Raw genomic sequence first — 15832 nt, 5'->3', positions numbered from 1 at the left:
TAAAAATTTTTGAAGAAAATATTTGTGACCTTGGTTTAGGCAAATATTTCTTGGGTAAGACACCAAAAGCATGATCTATAAAAGTGATGAATTCAATTTCATCTTAATTTAAAACTCCTGTGCCTTAAATATCATTAAGAACACACACCAAAAAAAAAAAAAAAAAAAAAAAAAAAAAACCAAGCCACGGATGTAAAGAAAATGTTTGGAAAGAATATATCTGATAAAGGACTCATAGTTCAGAACACTTTTACAAGTATAATAAAAAAGAAAACATTCAAATTAAAAAATGAACAAAGGATTTGTAAGACATTCCCCCAAAAAAGATTTAAGATTAAAATAGATATTTCTTTCAATAAGTAAATGGAAATATATTCAACATCTTAGACATTAGAGAACTGCAAATCAAATCTACATGAGGGGACATCCATTAGGATTGCTATAATTAAAAAGAAAATAATAACATGCACTTGTGAGAATGTGGAGAAACTATAACCCTTATACTTTGCTGGTGGGATTGTAACTTGGTACAATCACTGTGAAAAACATTTTGAAGTTTCTTTAAAAAGTTAGATGTGTCTTTACCATACAGCAACTTCATTGTGAGAAATTTAACCAAAAAAAAAAATGTTCACTCAAATAATTTTATGTGGATGTTGAGAGTAGCCTTATCGATAATAGCCTCAAACTAGAAAGAACTAAATGTCTATCAAGTGGGGGATGGAGAAACAGAATGTGTTATACCCATAAAATGGGATGCTATTTATATATAAGGAAAATGAAATATTCATATGTATTATTAGATAGATGAACATCAGCAACATCATCTTAAGTGAAAGAAGCAATACATGAGACACCACATATTGTATGATTCCATTTACATGAAATTTCAGAACAGGCAAATCTTACAGAGATGCAAAGTTGATTAATGGTTGCCTAGGGCTGGAGGTAGAAATAGGGAGTAAATTGCATATGGGCATGTGGGTGATTGCAGCCTTCTAAAATTGAATTGTGATGCTGGTTGCATAGTTCTATAAATTTACTAAGATTTATAGACTTATATTTTTTAAACTGGTGAATTTTATGGAATATAAATTACATTTTAATATACCTGTCTTTAAAAATCAAGACTGTAGTAACTTTTTAAAATATTCTTACCAACAATTACTTGATGAATTTGTTTTGGTGTCAAAAGTAAGCTGCAATCACGTTTTTCTTGTGGTGTGGATGGGCGTGACTTAAGTCCTTTGAGAATCTGTGAAAAATCACATTTCCGAAATTAGTCATTCAATATCACTAAAAGATATTTTAGAATTCTTATGATAATACCCAAAGGTAAAATCTTGCACATGCCTTTCTGCTCAGAGCTTCTGTCTCCTTGGAGGCTATTTTCGTGGTACTTAGCAATCGTTTAGCAGTGGTTGAAAGATAATCAGCTGAAGATCGTCCATCACATGTATCCATTATAGAGGGTGTGGGTGACTTTAGACCTGATGCTGGTTGTAGACCTATATCTGTATCGTTATATAAATTCTTGTGTTCCCTATTACAGAGTAACAATATAATATGTCATTGAAGCAAAGTCTTAGAAAATACATCAGCAGATTCAAATATTCTCTGTAGTACATGTTTCTGCTGCCCCACTCATATCTACAAAGCGATCCAGAGCACTAATCTACAGAAAATTGCCTTCTGCCAAGGGACCTCCCTTCTTAAACATCTCACCAAGGAAGTTATGCCCACCTCCATCCACCACACTCAGGGGTGGTCACAACCAATTATTGGTATGGAGCGCAAAACACAAGGCCCTTTGTAGTCAAGGCAGGAACAACTATGGGGTGTAACTTATGCTCAAGAAACTCTGGGCATCAGGCTGAGCATAAACTGTATTTGAAAGACATTCCTCCTCAGCTCTCTCCACTGTTGTATTCTGTTCCTGCAGCCTGTACAGGTTTCTCCTGAGAGCAATGCCTCCATAAATCACATGCATTGGAATCCTGGTCTCAGGATTTCTTGCTGGGGAAATCTTCCTAAGACATCTCCAAATTAAAATGTAATAAAGAAATTAACCGTAGTTACAGTAGCTCAATGGTTTGTTTTTAACATATATTAAATGTCATTTAAATTGTAAAAGAAAAGGAAGAGAAGAACTAAGGAATAAAAGAAAATTGTGGCCCTACAGGGCACCATGATTTATTTCACAATGTTTGAGCAATTGAACTTCACCTCTCTGCTTGTTTTTTTAGGCACAAATTTCTTCTGTCTCTGATGTAATTTATATAGTAGTATTCATTTGCTTTCTTTATAAATTTTTCAACATCAGTACATGCAAAATCAGGATCCAGATAGTTATATCTTGGAATCTTTGTGAAAATTGTCCTACAATATGAAAAAGTCATGTTAATATTTATATACAAGCATTTGGTCATTCAATATTTACAGAGTACCTCTTAGGTAAGGCATAAGTGTTAGGAATACAATGATGAATAGGACACACTAGTCCTTTCCCTCACATCCTACTGTGTATCAAGACATTATATGCAGGACTAGAGTGAGATGCCAATTTTTCACACTGGTCATTATGATATACTGTCAACGACACAAAACCCATCCTTGAGGAATTAGTGAAGTAGGCAAGCTAGAAGTTTGTAGATTACAAATGGGACTTCAAGAAACTAGATCTGGATCTGTTTACAGTAAGATAACTTTTAAGTCTTTAAGAGAGGCCAGCACTGCGGCTCAATAGGCTAATCCTCCGCCTGCGGCGCTGGCACACTGGGTTCTAGTCCCAGTCGGGGCACTGGTTCTGTCCTGGTTGCTCCTCTCCCAGTCCAGCTCTCTGCTGTGGCCCAGGAGTGCAGTGGAGGATGGCCCAGGTGCTTGTGCCCTGCACCCCATGGGAGACCAGGAGAAGCACCTGGCTCCTGCCTTAGGATCAGCACAGTGTTGCAGCCAGCCGTAGTGGCCATTTGGGGGATGAACCAACAGAAGGAAGACTTTTCTCTCTGTCTCTCTCTCTCTCTCACTGTCTAACTCTGCCTGTCAATAAATAAATAAATAAATAAATAAATAAATAAAGTCTTTAAGAGAGTGAGACAGAGTGAAATACTTTGTTATTCCATAGTAGTCCATGATATTTAAATTTCCTTTCAATCTCAGACCCTTAACCATCTTTAGAACCTAGAAATGATTCCTATATCAAGGAATAATGGAGTAAACGCTCCATTAAATGGAATAAATTAAATATTGCAGTAAATGGAGTAAAAGTGATAAAAACCTGATCATTAACATGTTTAAATCCTTATCATATCTGTAAGTAATAAACATCTAAAAATACCTCTGCAGCTTGCAGTAGGTGGTTTTTCTTCATATATGCATATTATGGGGGATAAAATTACTATGTAAATAAAATATTTTCCTCAGTTATATATTAAAGAAAATTACAGCATCTTACTGTATACCTGAGGCTGTTCTAAGCCCAGGGAATACTGTAATAAACAAAAACCAGACAAAGAGTCCTAGAATATTTTCTTCTCAAATACTGAAAAGGTAAAATGCATTAAAAATAAAATAATAATTACAATTAGCAATATGCAAATATAAAATTTATTTCATTGAAATAAATTGAGAGCCAGAAAATATAGGACTAAAATTTGTCTTTCTGTTAATAAGAAAGAGTTTCTAGGGGCCGGCTCTGTGGCGCAGTGGGTTAATGCCCTGGCCTGAAGCGCCGGCATCCCGTTGACCATTTGGGCACCGGTTCAAGACCCGGCTTCTCTTTTTCCAATCTAGCTCTCTGCTATGGCCTTGGAAAGCAGTGGAAGATGGTCCAGGTCCTTGGGCCCCTGCACCTGCATGGGAGACCCAGAAGAAGCCCCTGGCTCCTGGCTTCGGATCAACACAGCTCTGGCCAGTGCTGCCAATTGGGGAGTGAACCATCACATGGAGGACCTCTCTCTCCCTCTGCTTCTCCTCTCTCTGTGTAACTCTTTCAAATAAATAAATAAATCTTTTAAAAAAGTTTCTAGAGAAAAATAAATGTGAAATAAATAGGAACTCTTAAGCCTTATTTTAGAAAAAAAATCTTGATAATTTTAGATGGTCTAATTAATATAGACTTTCACAAAAGTAAATTGTTAATATTAAATTAACATATTAAATCATTATGTAGATATATTCATATGCATAGAAGCCTAATAAAGAAAGAATCGAAAAAAACCACATAAATTATTCCAGAAGCCAAATCTTCAGGGTAGGAGCAAATGCAGTGTGTTAGAGGGAAAGATACAATTTTTTTATAATATATAATAATATAAAATGTAGTTTGAATGATTTTTACATCTATATAAAAATGATCCTTCTCAAAGACTGATATATATATATATATAGAATCTGTAAAAAAATAATAAAATAGGCTATAGAAAAATCTAACATTTTCCCACCTATAAATAATAAAACAATTATGGTAAAAATCAAATGGATTGTAGGAAAATGTCTACAAAATTAAGTGAGTTTAATGGCTCTCCAAAACTAAAGAGGCAAGTGGTGAAACCCCAAGACCATTATCAAGTTTAGGTACTCTACTATTAGCATACAAGCAGTCAGAAATAAACCTATTTAAATAGTCTCAAATGTATAAGAAGCATTCCTGAGCTCAGCGCCCAAATAAAGGTGTCAGAGTAGCTTGGTCACTTCTAAGCAATAATTGGAAAGGTAATTTGAGGTTTGGATAATGTTGAGGTTTGGACAGATTTAAATATGATTCTAACTGAGGTGGTTTTAGTTCAGTTTGGGGAAGATTACTGGAAATATCTCTCAGGGGGGATAAAACAAAAATGAGGAGGAGGATGCCAGTGATTGTTTCTAAATAACACTTAAATTTTTTTTAGTTAGATAAAGTCAAATTTTCAATCATACTTAAGACACATGGCTATTTTGAGGACTTGCTATATTTCTAAAAGTGATTCACATTCCTCTGTGCTTCTCAATGGTATTTTTTCAGGAATCCTTTCTTATACCATTAATTAATTTCCTGACAAGTACACAGCAGAGGTGATGAGAAGTTAGATAAAGCAAATGAAATAGCATTCAAAATATCTTCCTCTGTATAAAATGTTAGGAAATCGTATCACCATTATTCTTGCCATCATTACCTTTTTACAGCTAGCTCTAGTCAGACTTTTGTATATGATGCTGATCACTCTCTTCCCAACTTTTAGATTTTTAGTATTACCTGTTACCTGAAATGTTTATCTTGGGCTCCAGGCCTGACACTTGCAGTTCGATCATTGGGATAGGCTATCAGTGCATTTTTCACTGATGCTTTATTTGAATGATGATTGTGAAGATCTGTCAGGGCTGACTGAAGCATCGCTACAGGTACAGGATTCTTGTTTTTCACCAAGTCTTTGACCACAAACTGTCCAGTGGGATTACTGACGAAAGGGGATATACCTTTTAAAGGATATTAAGTTTATAAATAGTTTTGTTAATTTTGGTTTCCCAAATAATATCCATGAATTAATACACTAGATAATTGGTTCTAGCAAATTCTAAACATATTCAGAAAATAGAAAAGGCTTAATATATGGACCAACACAAAATAATTTAGCAAAATAATGCAAAAATAAATAATAAAATACATGCATAAAATAAAACATGAAAACATGAAGGATTTATGTTGACCCACATGAAACTGAAACTTTCATAATATGGTTTAATGTATAAAAGGTGACAGAGGATTAGATAACATAGCAGCAAAAAAGTTCTTGGCATGATCAAAACCTGCTTGTGTTATAAACTCAAGCAAAGAAGTAGAAAGAATAAAGTGTAAAAACCATTAACATATTTAATCAACTGTATGGGTCAGTGAATCAGTGCTATTCAAAGTAAAATCTTCAAAAAGGCAGCATTAGCACATACTGAGAATATGGTAGAAATGAAAATCTTTAGACCTACAAATAGCCCCACATAAAATCAATGTGGGGATGTAGTCCAGTGGTACATATTAAAACAAGCTTTCCAGGGGATTTTAGCATGCTAAAAGGTTAAAATGATGGAATATATATATACATATATATATAGTCTAATTTCATCATATATATATGTTCCATATATATAATTAGCATATTAAGATAATCCTACATTTACAACATCAATATCAGATGCATAGCACAGAATAGCATACCAGGATTAATTTTCATCACCACTTTCTTAGTGGAAGCTTTACAGATGCTGCTGAACTCTAAATATACATGGTGAAAAATTTTCATCGATACTTGTAAGTTTTCATCTACAACTGGACCAATAATTGCTATGGGTTGCTTTACTTTAAAGATTCCAATTTGATGTGGAATAAATGAACAGTTGATATTCTACAAAAAAAGAGAGAAAAATAATATTGTATTGTTAGAGAAAGAAAGCAAATCCAAAAAATATAAAAGTTTAAGGAAGCCTAGTTCATCAGGGTGATATGAAATATTTTAGAAACACAGTATTTACCTTTAAGATACTTATTGTTGGAAAATGATTTTAAGAAAAATTAAACACAGAGTACCAAAGCATTTCCAGAATGGCAGGTTAAGGACTGCTTCTCCACAAGAAGAAAATGTACTGGCAAAAATATTGTAAAAAATTATAGTTTTCAAATAATTGAAAATTATATAAATATTTTAAAAATCTGGAGTATTTATGAAAAATGATAGACTATCTGAAATAATAAATGGCTTTGTGGCATTTTTACTTGCTATAATCCTATTCTCATGAACCCAGTTTTGTGGTCTTCTTGAAAAACAGCAGCTTTGCAACCACTGCAGCTATGAAAAACATTAGTCTGACAGCCAATGGAAACAAAAGGAAAAGAATAGGTTTGGAGATCTGCAAAACTCCATCCATAGACAATTATATTTATTTGTTTGATTTATTTGGTCTAATAACTAGCTGCAGAGCCTGTTATGAGGCCAAGTCTTTATTTGAAGTAACTCAGAGCTCACTTGTAAACAACCTTCTCCTCAAGCTTTTGTAAAAAAAAAATCTATTTATAGATATACATTAGATATATAGGTGAAGCCCTTGTTGAATGTCACAACAACTTGAGGTGGTATGATAATTTAAGGCTAAAAAGTTAACAAGAGAGGATTGAATAAGGAAAACATTGGAAAATACGATAATCATATGCTAGTCTCTGACACATTCCTAGGAATTTAGATTGCTACACAAATTTGCAAGATTATGTTTACACTCAGATAAGACTAGGCATCCTAGTAATGTGTACCCTGAGAGGTACAGTGATTGCTCAAATAGTTGGGTCCTTGCCATCCATGTGGGAGACTTGGATTGGGTTCCTGGATTCTAGTTTCAACCCCAGCAAGGGGCAGTTACAGACATATGGGGAGTAGCCCAACAAATATGAACTTTCTCTGCCTGCATTTCTCTGTCTCAGCCTGTTAAAAAAAATAAACAAAATCTTAGCTAGACAAGCAAAAAACAGAATATTGATTCCATGTACCAAAATTAAGAATGAAAGTTACCACCAAATTAACTTGAACAAAAAGGAATATAATGTGATATGATCAATAATTGTAGACTAACAAATTAGATAATCTAGATGGCATGAGAAAAATATTAGCAGAACAGAAAGTATTGAAACCAATCCAAGAAGAAATAGAAAATACAAATAACTTTATGGCGTATAAAGAGATTGAATTATCAATAAAAATTTTTCTGTGGTTTTTAAAAAAGTTTTGTTTATTTGAAAGGCTGAGAGAGAGGGAGAGACAGAGAGAGAGAAAGAGATCTTCCATCTGCTGTTTTACTCCCCAGATGGCCGTGATGGCCAGAGTTGGGCCAGGCTGAAGCCTGGGACTAAGAGCTTAATCTGGGTCTCCCATGTTGGTAACAGGGGTTCAAACACTTAGGCCATCCTACACTGTGTTCCCCAGGCAACTGGAAGGGAGCTGGATCAGAAGTGGAGCATCTGGAACCCCAACCGGCATCCATATGGGACAGCATTCATTGCAAATGGCAGCTTTACCCACAATGCTGCAACGCCGGCCCCTCTAAAGGCAATTTCTATCAAACATTTAAAGAATTTGAAAAAACTGAGGTAAAACTGAAAGCACTCACATTTGCTAAGTTTACAGCAGAGTTCTATGAATTTTTTCTATAAGTTGTCCGGTGGAAAATATTTTGTGCTTTATAAGCCATATAGTCTTTTCACAACTACTCAGTTCTCAGTAGCATGAAAACAACTTTAGATACATGTCAACAGCTAAGAGTGACTATGTTCCAATAATACAACTTTCCAAAATCAGCAGTCAGACCATAACTGGCCTACAGACTATAGCCTTCCAACCTCAAATTTAGAAGATCTGGGTAAAAAAAAAAATCTGAATATTGATTGTAATTAAAATGGCTTGACATCCGGAAGATGGCCTGGTGCTTGCAGGTAGGCCTTGGGGTCCTCTTTTTCTACCATAGCAGCACACATTCTAGACCAGGTAAATATTGCCAGTTTCAAATTTCAAAATTTTACTCAACCTTCGGGGTCTTGCTCATATGTTACTCTCCTGGGAGGACCTGTCTAGCTGGCCTCTGTTATTTGAGTTTTGATATCAGCTTGTTACAGCTTTCTTTTTTAAACATATTTTGTAGTTTTCTTAAGCCATACCTGTTGGTATGTTGTCTTACACCTCAATACTACATTAAAAATATCATAGAAGCTGTAACTAGTTTTGCACTTCTTTAAATCACCTACAGTGACAAATAAGATAGGGAATTACAAGAAATAATTATGGATTCTGTATGAGTAGTAATATAAATGTATTCATAGATAGACCGCCAAAGACATACAATTGATAAGTATTGGTAAAAAAAATGTAGTTTTTAATCCTCTGCATATAATTTTAGCAGACCTTAAAACATTCGAAGTAATGTGAAAGAAAAAATGATCTTACCTGGATACAACCTTCGTCAATCTTGCCCCTTTCTGGATCAACTTTAAAATGTGCAACTTTTTCAAAGTGGTACTTCACAGGAAGTAATTTGGATTGGTTTTGCATAACACACAGAATATCTGAACGTTCACCCATGAAACAAGGTTTAAAATTAAGGACTCTCGCTGGATCAAAATGTAATACAACAGGAAATCCTGTGCCTGTGAGTGCTAATTCCACTTTCTGAAACCGATCACCTGCAAAATTGATAGTATCTATTGAACAGAAAAAGTGTTTGGTAAATCTAGAATATATTTGCTTAGCCCAGATAGTGTCATATGAAAGACCAGATGAGAAATGGGTAGCTCATTCAATCTTCTCATACCACAAAATTACTAAATACCAACTTTGTGCCAAGTACTCTTCTAGGCCTTGGGATATATTAATAAAAGACCCCACTATCATATAATTTGCAATCTAGTGAGGTGACATTGATAATAAACTTGTAAGTAAGTAAATATATTGCATTTCATGGAGGATAAGTGTTATCAGTAAAAGTAAAGCAGAGTAAGACAGCTAAGAGTACAAGGTTTTGGGGATGCTATTTTATCCAAAGATGTCCAAAAAGGATTCCCTTATAGGGAAACATTTGAACACAGAAGGAAATTTAGAAAAAGTGTTTTCTAAGCAAAGTGAACAGCAGATACAAAATTCTAAGGTGGGGGCTTGCTCGTTATATTTATAAAAAAATCCTAAGGAAGCAAATATGGCTACAGGAGAATAATAGAAAACTGGTGAAAAATTGTGAGATTTTAGATATGATTTTATAGTAAAGTTAAAATTCACTGATAATCTGGATGCAGCATAGGAAAGTGAACAGATGATAAAAGATGACAGTAAGCTCTTTGCTCTGTGCAATTGAAATGATGGAATTGCAGTTCTCAAGACAGGAAAGACTACGTGCAGAAAAAGTTGTGGGAAACCAGGAGTTATCACTTGGATGTGTTAGTTTCAGGTATGTAGAAGATATGCTAATGGCTACTAAACGCTCAATGGAAATTCAGCTCAGAATGAAGAGGGAGGATGATTGGAGGCTTGAGGAGAGAATAGAAAGCATGTGGTATTCATCAGGATTGGGGAAAACTGAAAAAAGGGAGAATACAGTAGAAATGTTAAACATCTTAAATCATCTGGGTTAGTGGTTACAGATGTAAAGCATGGTTTAATGTTTTTTCTCCAACACAATAAACTTTATATGTGCCTACCCAGAGTATGTAGAAAACTGAATTTAATAGGATTGGGAATTTTCCACAAAGTCACTCTGGAAATGGGCCAAGAGATTTAAGTGTACATGGGAAAAAATAAGTAAAATAATGGACAATAGAACATAAGCTGGGCAAGAATAAAAGCATGACTTTTTGAGGCACTAGAAATAAATTAGGAACTGTGGATTACAGGCTCCAATTGAGTGAAAGAATTGCTTTGTTAAGAGCAGTGTAGCTAAAATCACCCCCACCCTCCCACCCCCGCCACAGCCCCCAAAAGTTTGCATTTCTTTACTGAAGCTCACACTAGCCAATTCTAGATTCTAAATTACCTTGAAGGCAGACCTAGCACTTCTGTCTCTGGTTATTTCAAACTAGATTAACCTACGAGGTTCATACAAATGTACATACTATGGTTAGCAGACATAACTTGATGTTACAAACCATGATTTAAACAGTAACAGCAATAAATTTTTGCCCTAGGGATACAACTAAAGTCTGCTCAATGTTATTTGTGCCAACATGAAAATTTTCTTGATTCTTCACTTCCTAAGTACCCAGGGTACACCTAGTCCTCCTGGCAGTGGCTCAGTTTTCTGGATTTGACCCCTCATGTGCAATTTCTTTCTCTTTGATCTGCCTTTTTAAACTTGAACTCTAAATGCTCTACCAATTTTTCCTCACGGCAATCAACTTGATAGTACCTGAGAACATAAAAAGTAGAATGCATTTTGACACATGGCCTACCGAACATATACACCTATCAGTATTCTGTAATGGGGTTCTGTACTCTATTTACCATAACTCTGGGTCTTATTCTTTGACTGTTTCTGTATGTACAGTCTAAGAGAGCTCAAGGTCTGGTAGAAATAAAATGTGTCATTTGTCCCATAGCACTCCTTAAGAGAAAATCTAGGCATGTATAGAAAAGCACAACCAGGCTTTTTCCCCCTCATTCCTTAAACTCTAAATCAACACCTGCCACCTGCCTCTGACTTTCTAATTTTAATTTATAAAATATATATGATTAAGTCACCAATTGGGACACTTGCATCCCATAACCAAGTGCCACTGGAGTCCCAGCTATTCCATATCTGATCTAGCTTCCTGCTAACACATCTTCAGAGGCACCAGATGATTGTCCAGTGCTTGGGCCCCTGTCACCCACATAGACGACCTGGATAAAGTTCAGGGCTCCTGGTTTCAGCCTGGCCCAGCTTTGGCTGTTGCAAGCATTTGGGGAATGAACCAAGCAAATGAAACCTCCCCCTCACTTGCTCGCTTGCTCTATCCCTCTTGCTCACTCTCTCCCTCTGTTTCTCTGTCTCTGTCTCTCTCGCTTTACTTTTCAAATAAATAATAATAATTTTAAAATAAATTAGCTTATGAATTCATTGAAATTCTGATCTGGGAAATTATCATATAAATTATCCCAATGTTGACTTCATTTTTAACATGCAACAGAAGACATTTTAATGTCTCCTGAATATGTTCACATCGTTGCTGTATCCAATAATTATACATTTTTATTAAATAGCCTCTACAAATACTTATTTTCAAGATGTTAAATTATTCAAACTGCTATTAATTTCATGATTTCATTAATTTCACACTTACTTTTGATGGTTTTATAGTTATCATCTCTCAAAAATCCATCTTTACTTCCTATGAATTCAAATGTCAAAAAGACAGCATAGTCTTGCCTGTGTGAAGGGTCAACATTATTTTTGCCATCAAATATTAGCCTGTAAAAATCACAGTTATTTTTATAAGCAAAGATAATATATTTTGTCACCTCTTAAAAGGTAGTATCAACCCAATCTTTAAATCTATGCAGTCAAATTAAATAAAGTTAATAAACACGTAACTGTGATCCATTTTCCAACATTATTTAACAGAGAGATTTGCCTAGAGTGTAAAGCTCAGAAAAAGGAGTTCACCTCAATATTTGTAAGACAAGAGTGACTTAAATATCCTAAGTCATCATGATCTAGCTCAAATGTAATTTTCTCCATAAAGGATTTTTTTTTCCAGGCAGAATTAATTGCTGGCAAGGGACTTTATTCAGTTCTCTGCAAAAGTTCATCTTAACCCTGGGAAACATTGAGTTACATAATTGTCTACCTCAGTGCTCTAAATGCATTTTGCCAGACACATTCTTGTTAGTGGACAAGAAGTGATTTGGGTAACAAGATTTGGTAACAGTTAAATCCTGCCAGTGGAGACAATGGAAGGAAGGATGGGAAGAAGGGAGTTAGGATCAAAGACAGACATGACTTAGATCATTGGCCTGCCCATTCACTATCTTTATCTGCCTTATCAAGAAATCAGCTCTTTTAGCAGTGAACACTTAAATACATTCACAAAATGGTGATTTTTAATATTAACTAGGAATACAAATGATGGTTCAATATACATTTAAGACTTCAAATCATATACCTATGAGTTCATGATAAAGTCTCAAATAAAATTAACTAACATGCCGCCATGGAAAAGAATATCTGAAGTGTCAAATATTGTATACTAAACAAAATCTTGAAAGTCCAAGAAGGAAACTTACTGTAAGAAGATATCATTAAAAAGGCAATTCTTATGGCCAATTTTGGCTTAGCAGTTAAGACACTGATTAGGAAGCCTAAGTCCCACTATGGAGAACCTGAGTTCAACTCCCAGCTCTGGCTCCGGAGTCCATCTTCCTTCTACTGTGGACCTCAAGGAGGCAGCACTGATGACTCAAGTATATGGGCACCTGCATCCCAGCTGGGAGGTCAGGATTGAGTCCTAGCTCCCAACTTCAGCTCTGCTTAGTCTCAGCTACTGTAGAATGAACCAGTGGACAAGAGTGCTCTATCTCTCTTTCAAATATTTTTTTCAAAAGACAATTGTAGATCGTACGAATAGAATGATTACTTGATTTATTAACCTCCTAAATTAAAACACAACTCAGCAAAAACAGCAATTGCTATCAAGTGACACTGTTGCCACAAAAAGTACATTAAACATTACCCTCTAATGAACAAAGGTAAACATTTTTGCAATTTGATCAATTATTGACATACAGTGCAACACACCAAGCTGTTGCTGTGTTACTTTATATTTAGGACTAAATTTTCAAAATTTTCTTCCAGAAAGGATTTTGCACTACCATGAGTGCTATATGCTTTTTGGAGTCACCTAGAATAAATATATCATGGTACTTCTAGAACTTTGTAGAAAATGGAATTAAAAGATAAGTTTATTTTAAGTGTGAAATATTTTTGAAATGCGTACATTGACTTTACATAATAGATCTTTTCTCTAAACATTTTGAAGATCTCTGGTACTGAACACACCTACCATTCCTGCGGGGACAATAAGGTATTGACTACACAAAGGGGTTTGGGGCTACCATTCAAAACAACCCAAAACTTGTATTTTACTTCACCATTTTTTCACAAGATCTATAGAAATGTTTAAATTAATCTGAAGTGTTTAGAATCATATTTAGAAATGGTGCAAATAATATTAACCATATTAAAAATATGTAGAACCATAACAAGAAAAATCTAATGTGTGTCTTCTGGCAAGTTTTACTGACAGCATTATAATAAATCTGATTAAAATGTGACCAATACGCTTTCTATTAATATTTAACATACTATGGAAGTAAATTTTGCTTACTTTGGACTGAAACAAAATGTAATTACAATCTTTTGATAAGGTAGTAAAGTTCCTTCATTAGGAATGCAGGAGATAAAATCAGTAACATCTAGGGCCCTTATTTTGCGTAAGTAGGTGAGATTATTTAAAGCAACATCTGTTCTTTGTCGAATATTTGTACCCTGTAATATGAAGTCATAAATAAAAGAGTATTAGGACAAAATACAAATAAAATATTTAAGAAATGACTATAAATAATTATTGAAATTTCAGAATCTAAAAAATAGAGAATATCTGTGTTTAAAGTAATGCATATGAGTGAATTTGACCAAATCATAAAATTTAAAGTATTGAAACATTAATGAGAACAGAAATACCAATAATTAGTCACTAATTGATAAGAGGCACTTACCTTATTTGCCTCAAATATACCTTACTATAAATGTTAGCTTAATTTATTATCTTTGGATACACATGAAATAAAATTTATCTACCAATGTTAAAACATTTGGAGTAATTAAACAGCTTTGTGGTTATTAAAAGGTTATTATAAGACTAAAATATGTTTCAGATAATAATACTTGATATATCTCTGTTGCCTCATTTACTTACCAATTCTTCTCCAACAGAATCGTCTTGCATTATAGCCACCCAGTTTATGGGTTCTGGGCTATTATTGTACAGTAGTGCATGTTCAATTTTTGATGTTCCAAAGAAAATAGAACCAAAGTGTATGCATTCCAACTTTTTGTCATCACTTATGTTTAACAGCTCAATAATCTGCTCAACGACTTCAGCTTTGATATTGAAGGACATGGTAGGACGACCTTCTAAATTCACTCTGAAAGATAATTTTATATGCACATACATATGTATTTTAATTAGAATTCTATGTACTTTCTTTTTCTTCTAAGAATTTTGATAACAGAAATTTTATAAAATCACATTATTCTTAAAATGCAGCAGTGACAGTAATTCCCTTCATATACATGACAGAAGCTGTCAGGTCTTTCTGTATGTCTGAAACTACAAAGTGAAATGGTATTTGTACAATCGAATGCTTTATCTACAGGAAACCATGAAGTTGGAAAATAGTCTCATGAACTGACTCCAGGAAGAACTCAGTGATTGATATATATATATATATATATATATATATAGAGAGAGAGAGAGAGAGAGAGAGAGAGAGAGAAAACGAGCACCAGAAGTAGATGATATATGTGGTTACCTTTAGTTCTAGAATTTTGAGATTCTTTTCTAACTCATTCCACCCTCCAAATTGAGTAGCCAATCTCATCCCCATCCTAACAACTCAATTCTCTACAATCTAAAGTATCACAGCAAGAACTTATATTTTGCTAAAATGAAATCATGAAATATCACTTCTCAGATGAATTTGAATCCTCTTTTTGAGTTATTTTTCCAAATTTGACCTTCCCTGGGATAATTGCAATCTTCTCAGTATAGTCCCAAGAGATACAAAAACACCTACCTACTCCACAACCACTACCTAAGCCTTCGTCTTATACTATATCCTGTAACACTGGGCACTGTTGATAGCCTGTGCTTGCACATCTCTCCATTCTTAGCTTCCTTGAAACTCTAATTTCCTAAATTACCTTATAGCCCACTCAGGTCCATCTCTCATTCTTCTGAGACTCGGATCTTGTGTGTAAACTCCACAAATAGTTGTGTTTCTCTCCTATTCTTTCACTCTCTACTACTCCTTCTTGGAGTTATTCTCAACATTTCCATGTTTCATCTACCACTTATACACTGATGACCCTACACCTAATACACAAAACAAAGTTTCTTTCTAGGGCTCAAGACAAGTACATCTATCTGATGGGACCTAACCATCCTCACCAGGATTCTGAAGAGCAAATCAATAACATGTCAAAACTGAACTTGATATCTCCCACCAACCTGTCCCTTCTCTTACCTTCACTTACTACAATCAGTCATCAAACCTAGTGATACCTCCTTTACATCTTC

General features: G+C 34.6%; 1 protein-coding gene across 1 annotated transcript in view; it reads right to left on the bottom strand.

Moving 5' to 3' along the window:
- CFAP47 (cilia and flagella associated protein 47) overlaps positions 1 to 15832 on the bottom strand; it is a 369488-nt gene that overhangs the window by 315993 nt on the left and 37663 nt on the right. Inside the window, exons 5-13 of the mRNA XM_051827003.2 lie at positions 14450 to 14678; positions 13859 to 14019; positions 11816 to 11943; positions 8955 to 9190; positions 6188 to 6374; positions 5241 to 5454; positions 2227 to 2379; positions 1354 to 1543; positions 1159 to 1255 (exon numbers count right to left, since the gene is read on the bottom strand). Of these exons, the coding sequence (XP_051682963.2) occupies positions 1159 to 1255; positions 1354 to 1543; positions 2227 to 2379; positions 5241 to 5454; positions 6188 to 6374; positions 8955 to 9190; positions 11816 to 11943; positions 13859 to 14019; positions 14450 to 14678 (1595 nt within the window). The remainder of the gene's footprint in view (positions 1 to 1158; positions 1256 to 1353; positions 1544 to 2226; positions 2380 to 5240; positions 5455 to 6187; positions 6375 to 8954; positions 9191 to 11815; positions 11944 to 13858; positions 14020 to 14449; positions 14679 to 15832) is intronic.

This window comes from Oryctolagus cuniculus, chromosome X, assembly GCF_964237555.1.
Source record: "Oryctolagus cuniculus chromosome X, mOryCun1.1, whole genome shotgun sequence".
NCBI classification, from domain to species: domain Eukaryota; kingdom Metazoa; phylum Chordata; class Mammalia; order Lagomorpha; family Leporidae; genus Oryctolagus; species Oryctolagus cuniculus.
This window is presented reverse-complemented; position numbering and strand designations above follow the sequence as displayed.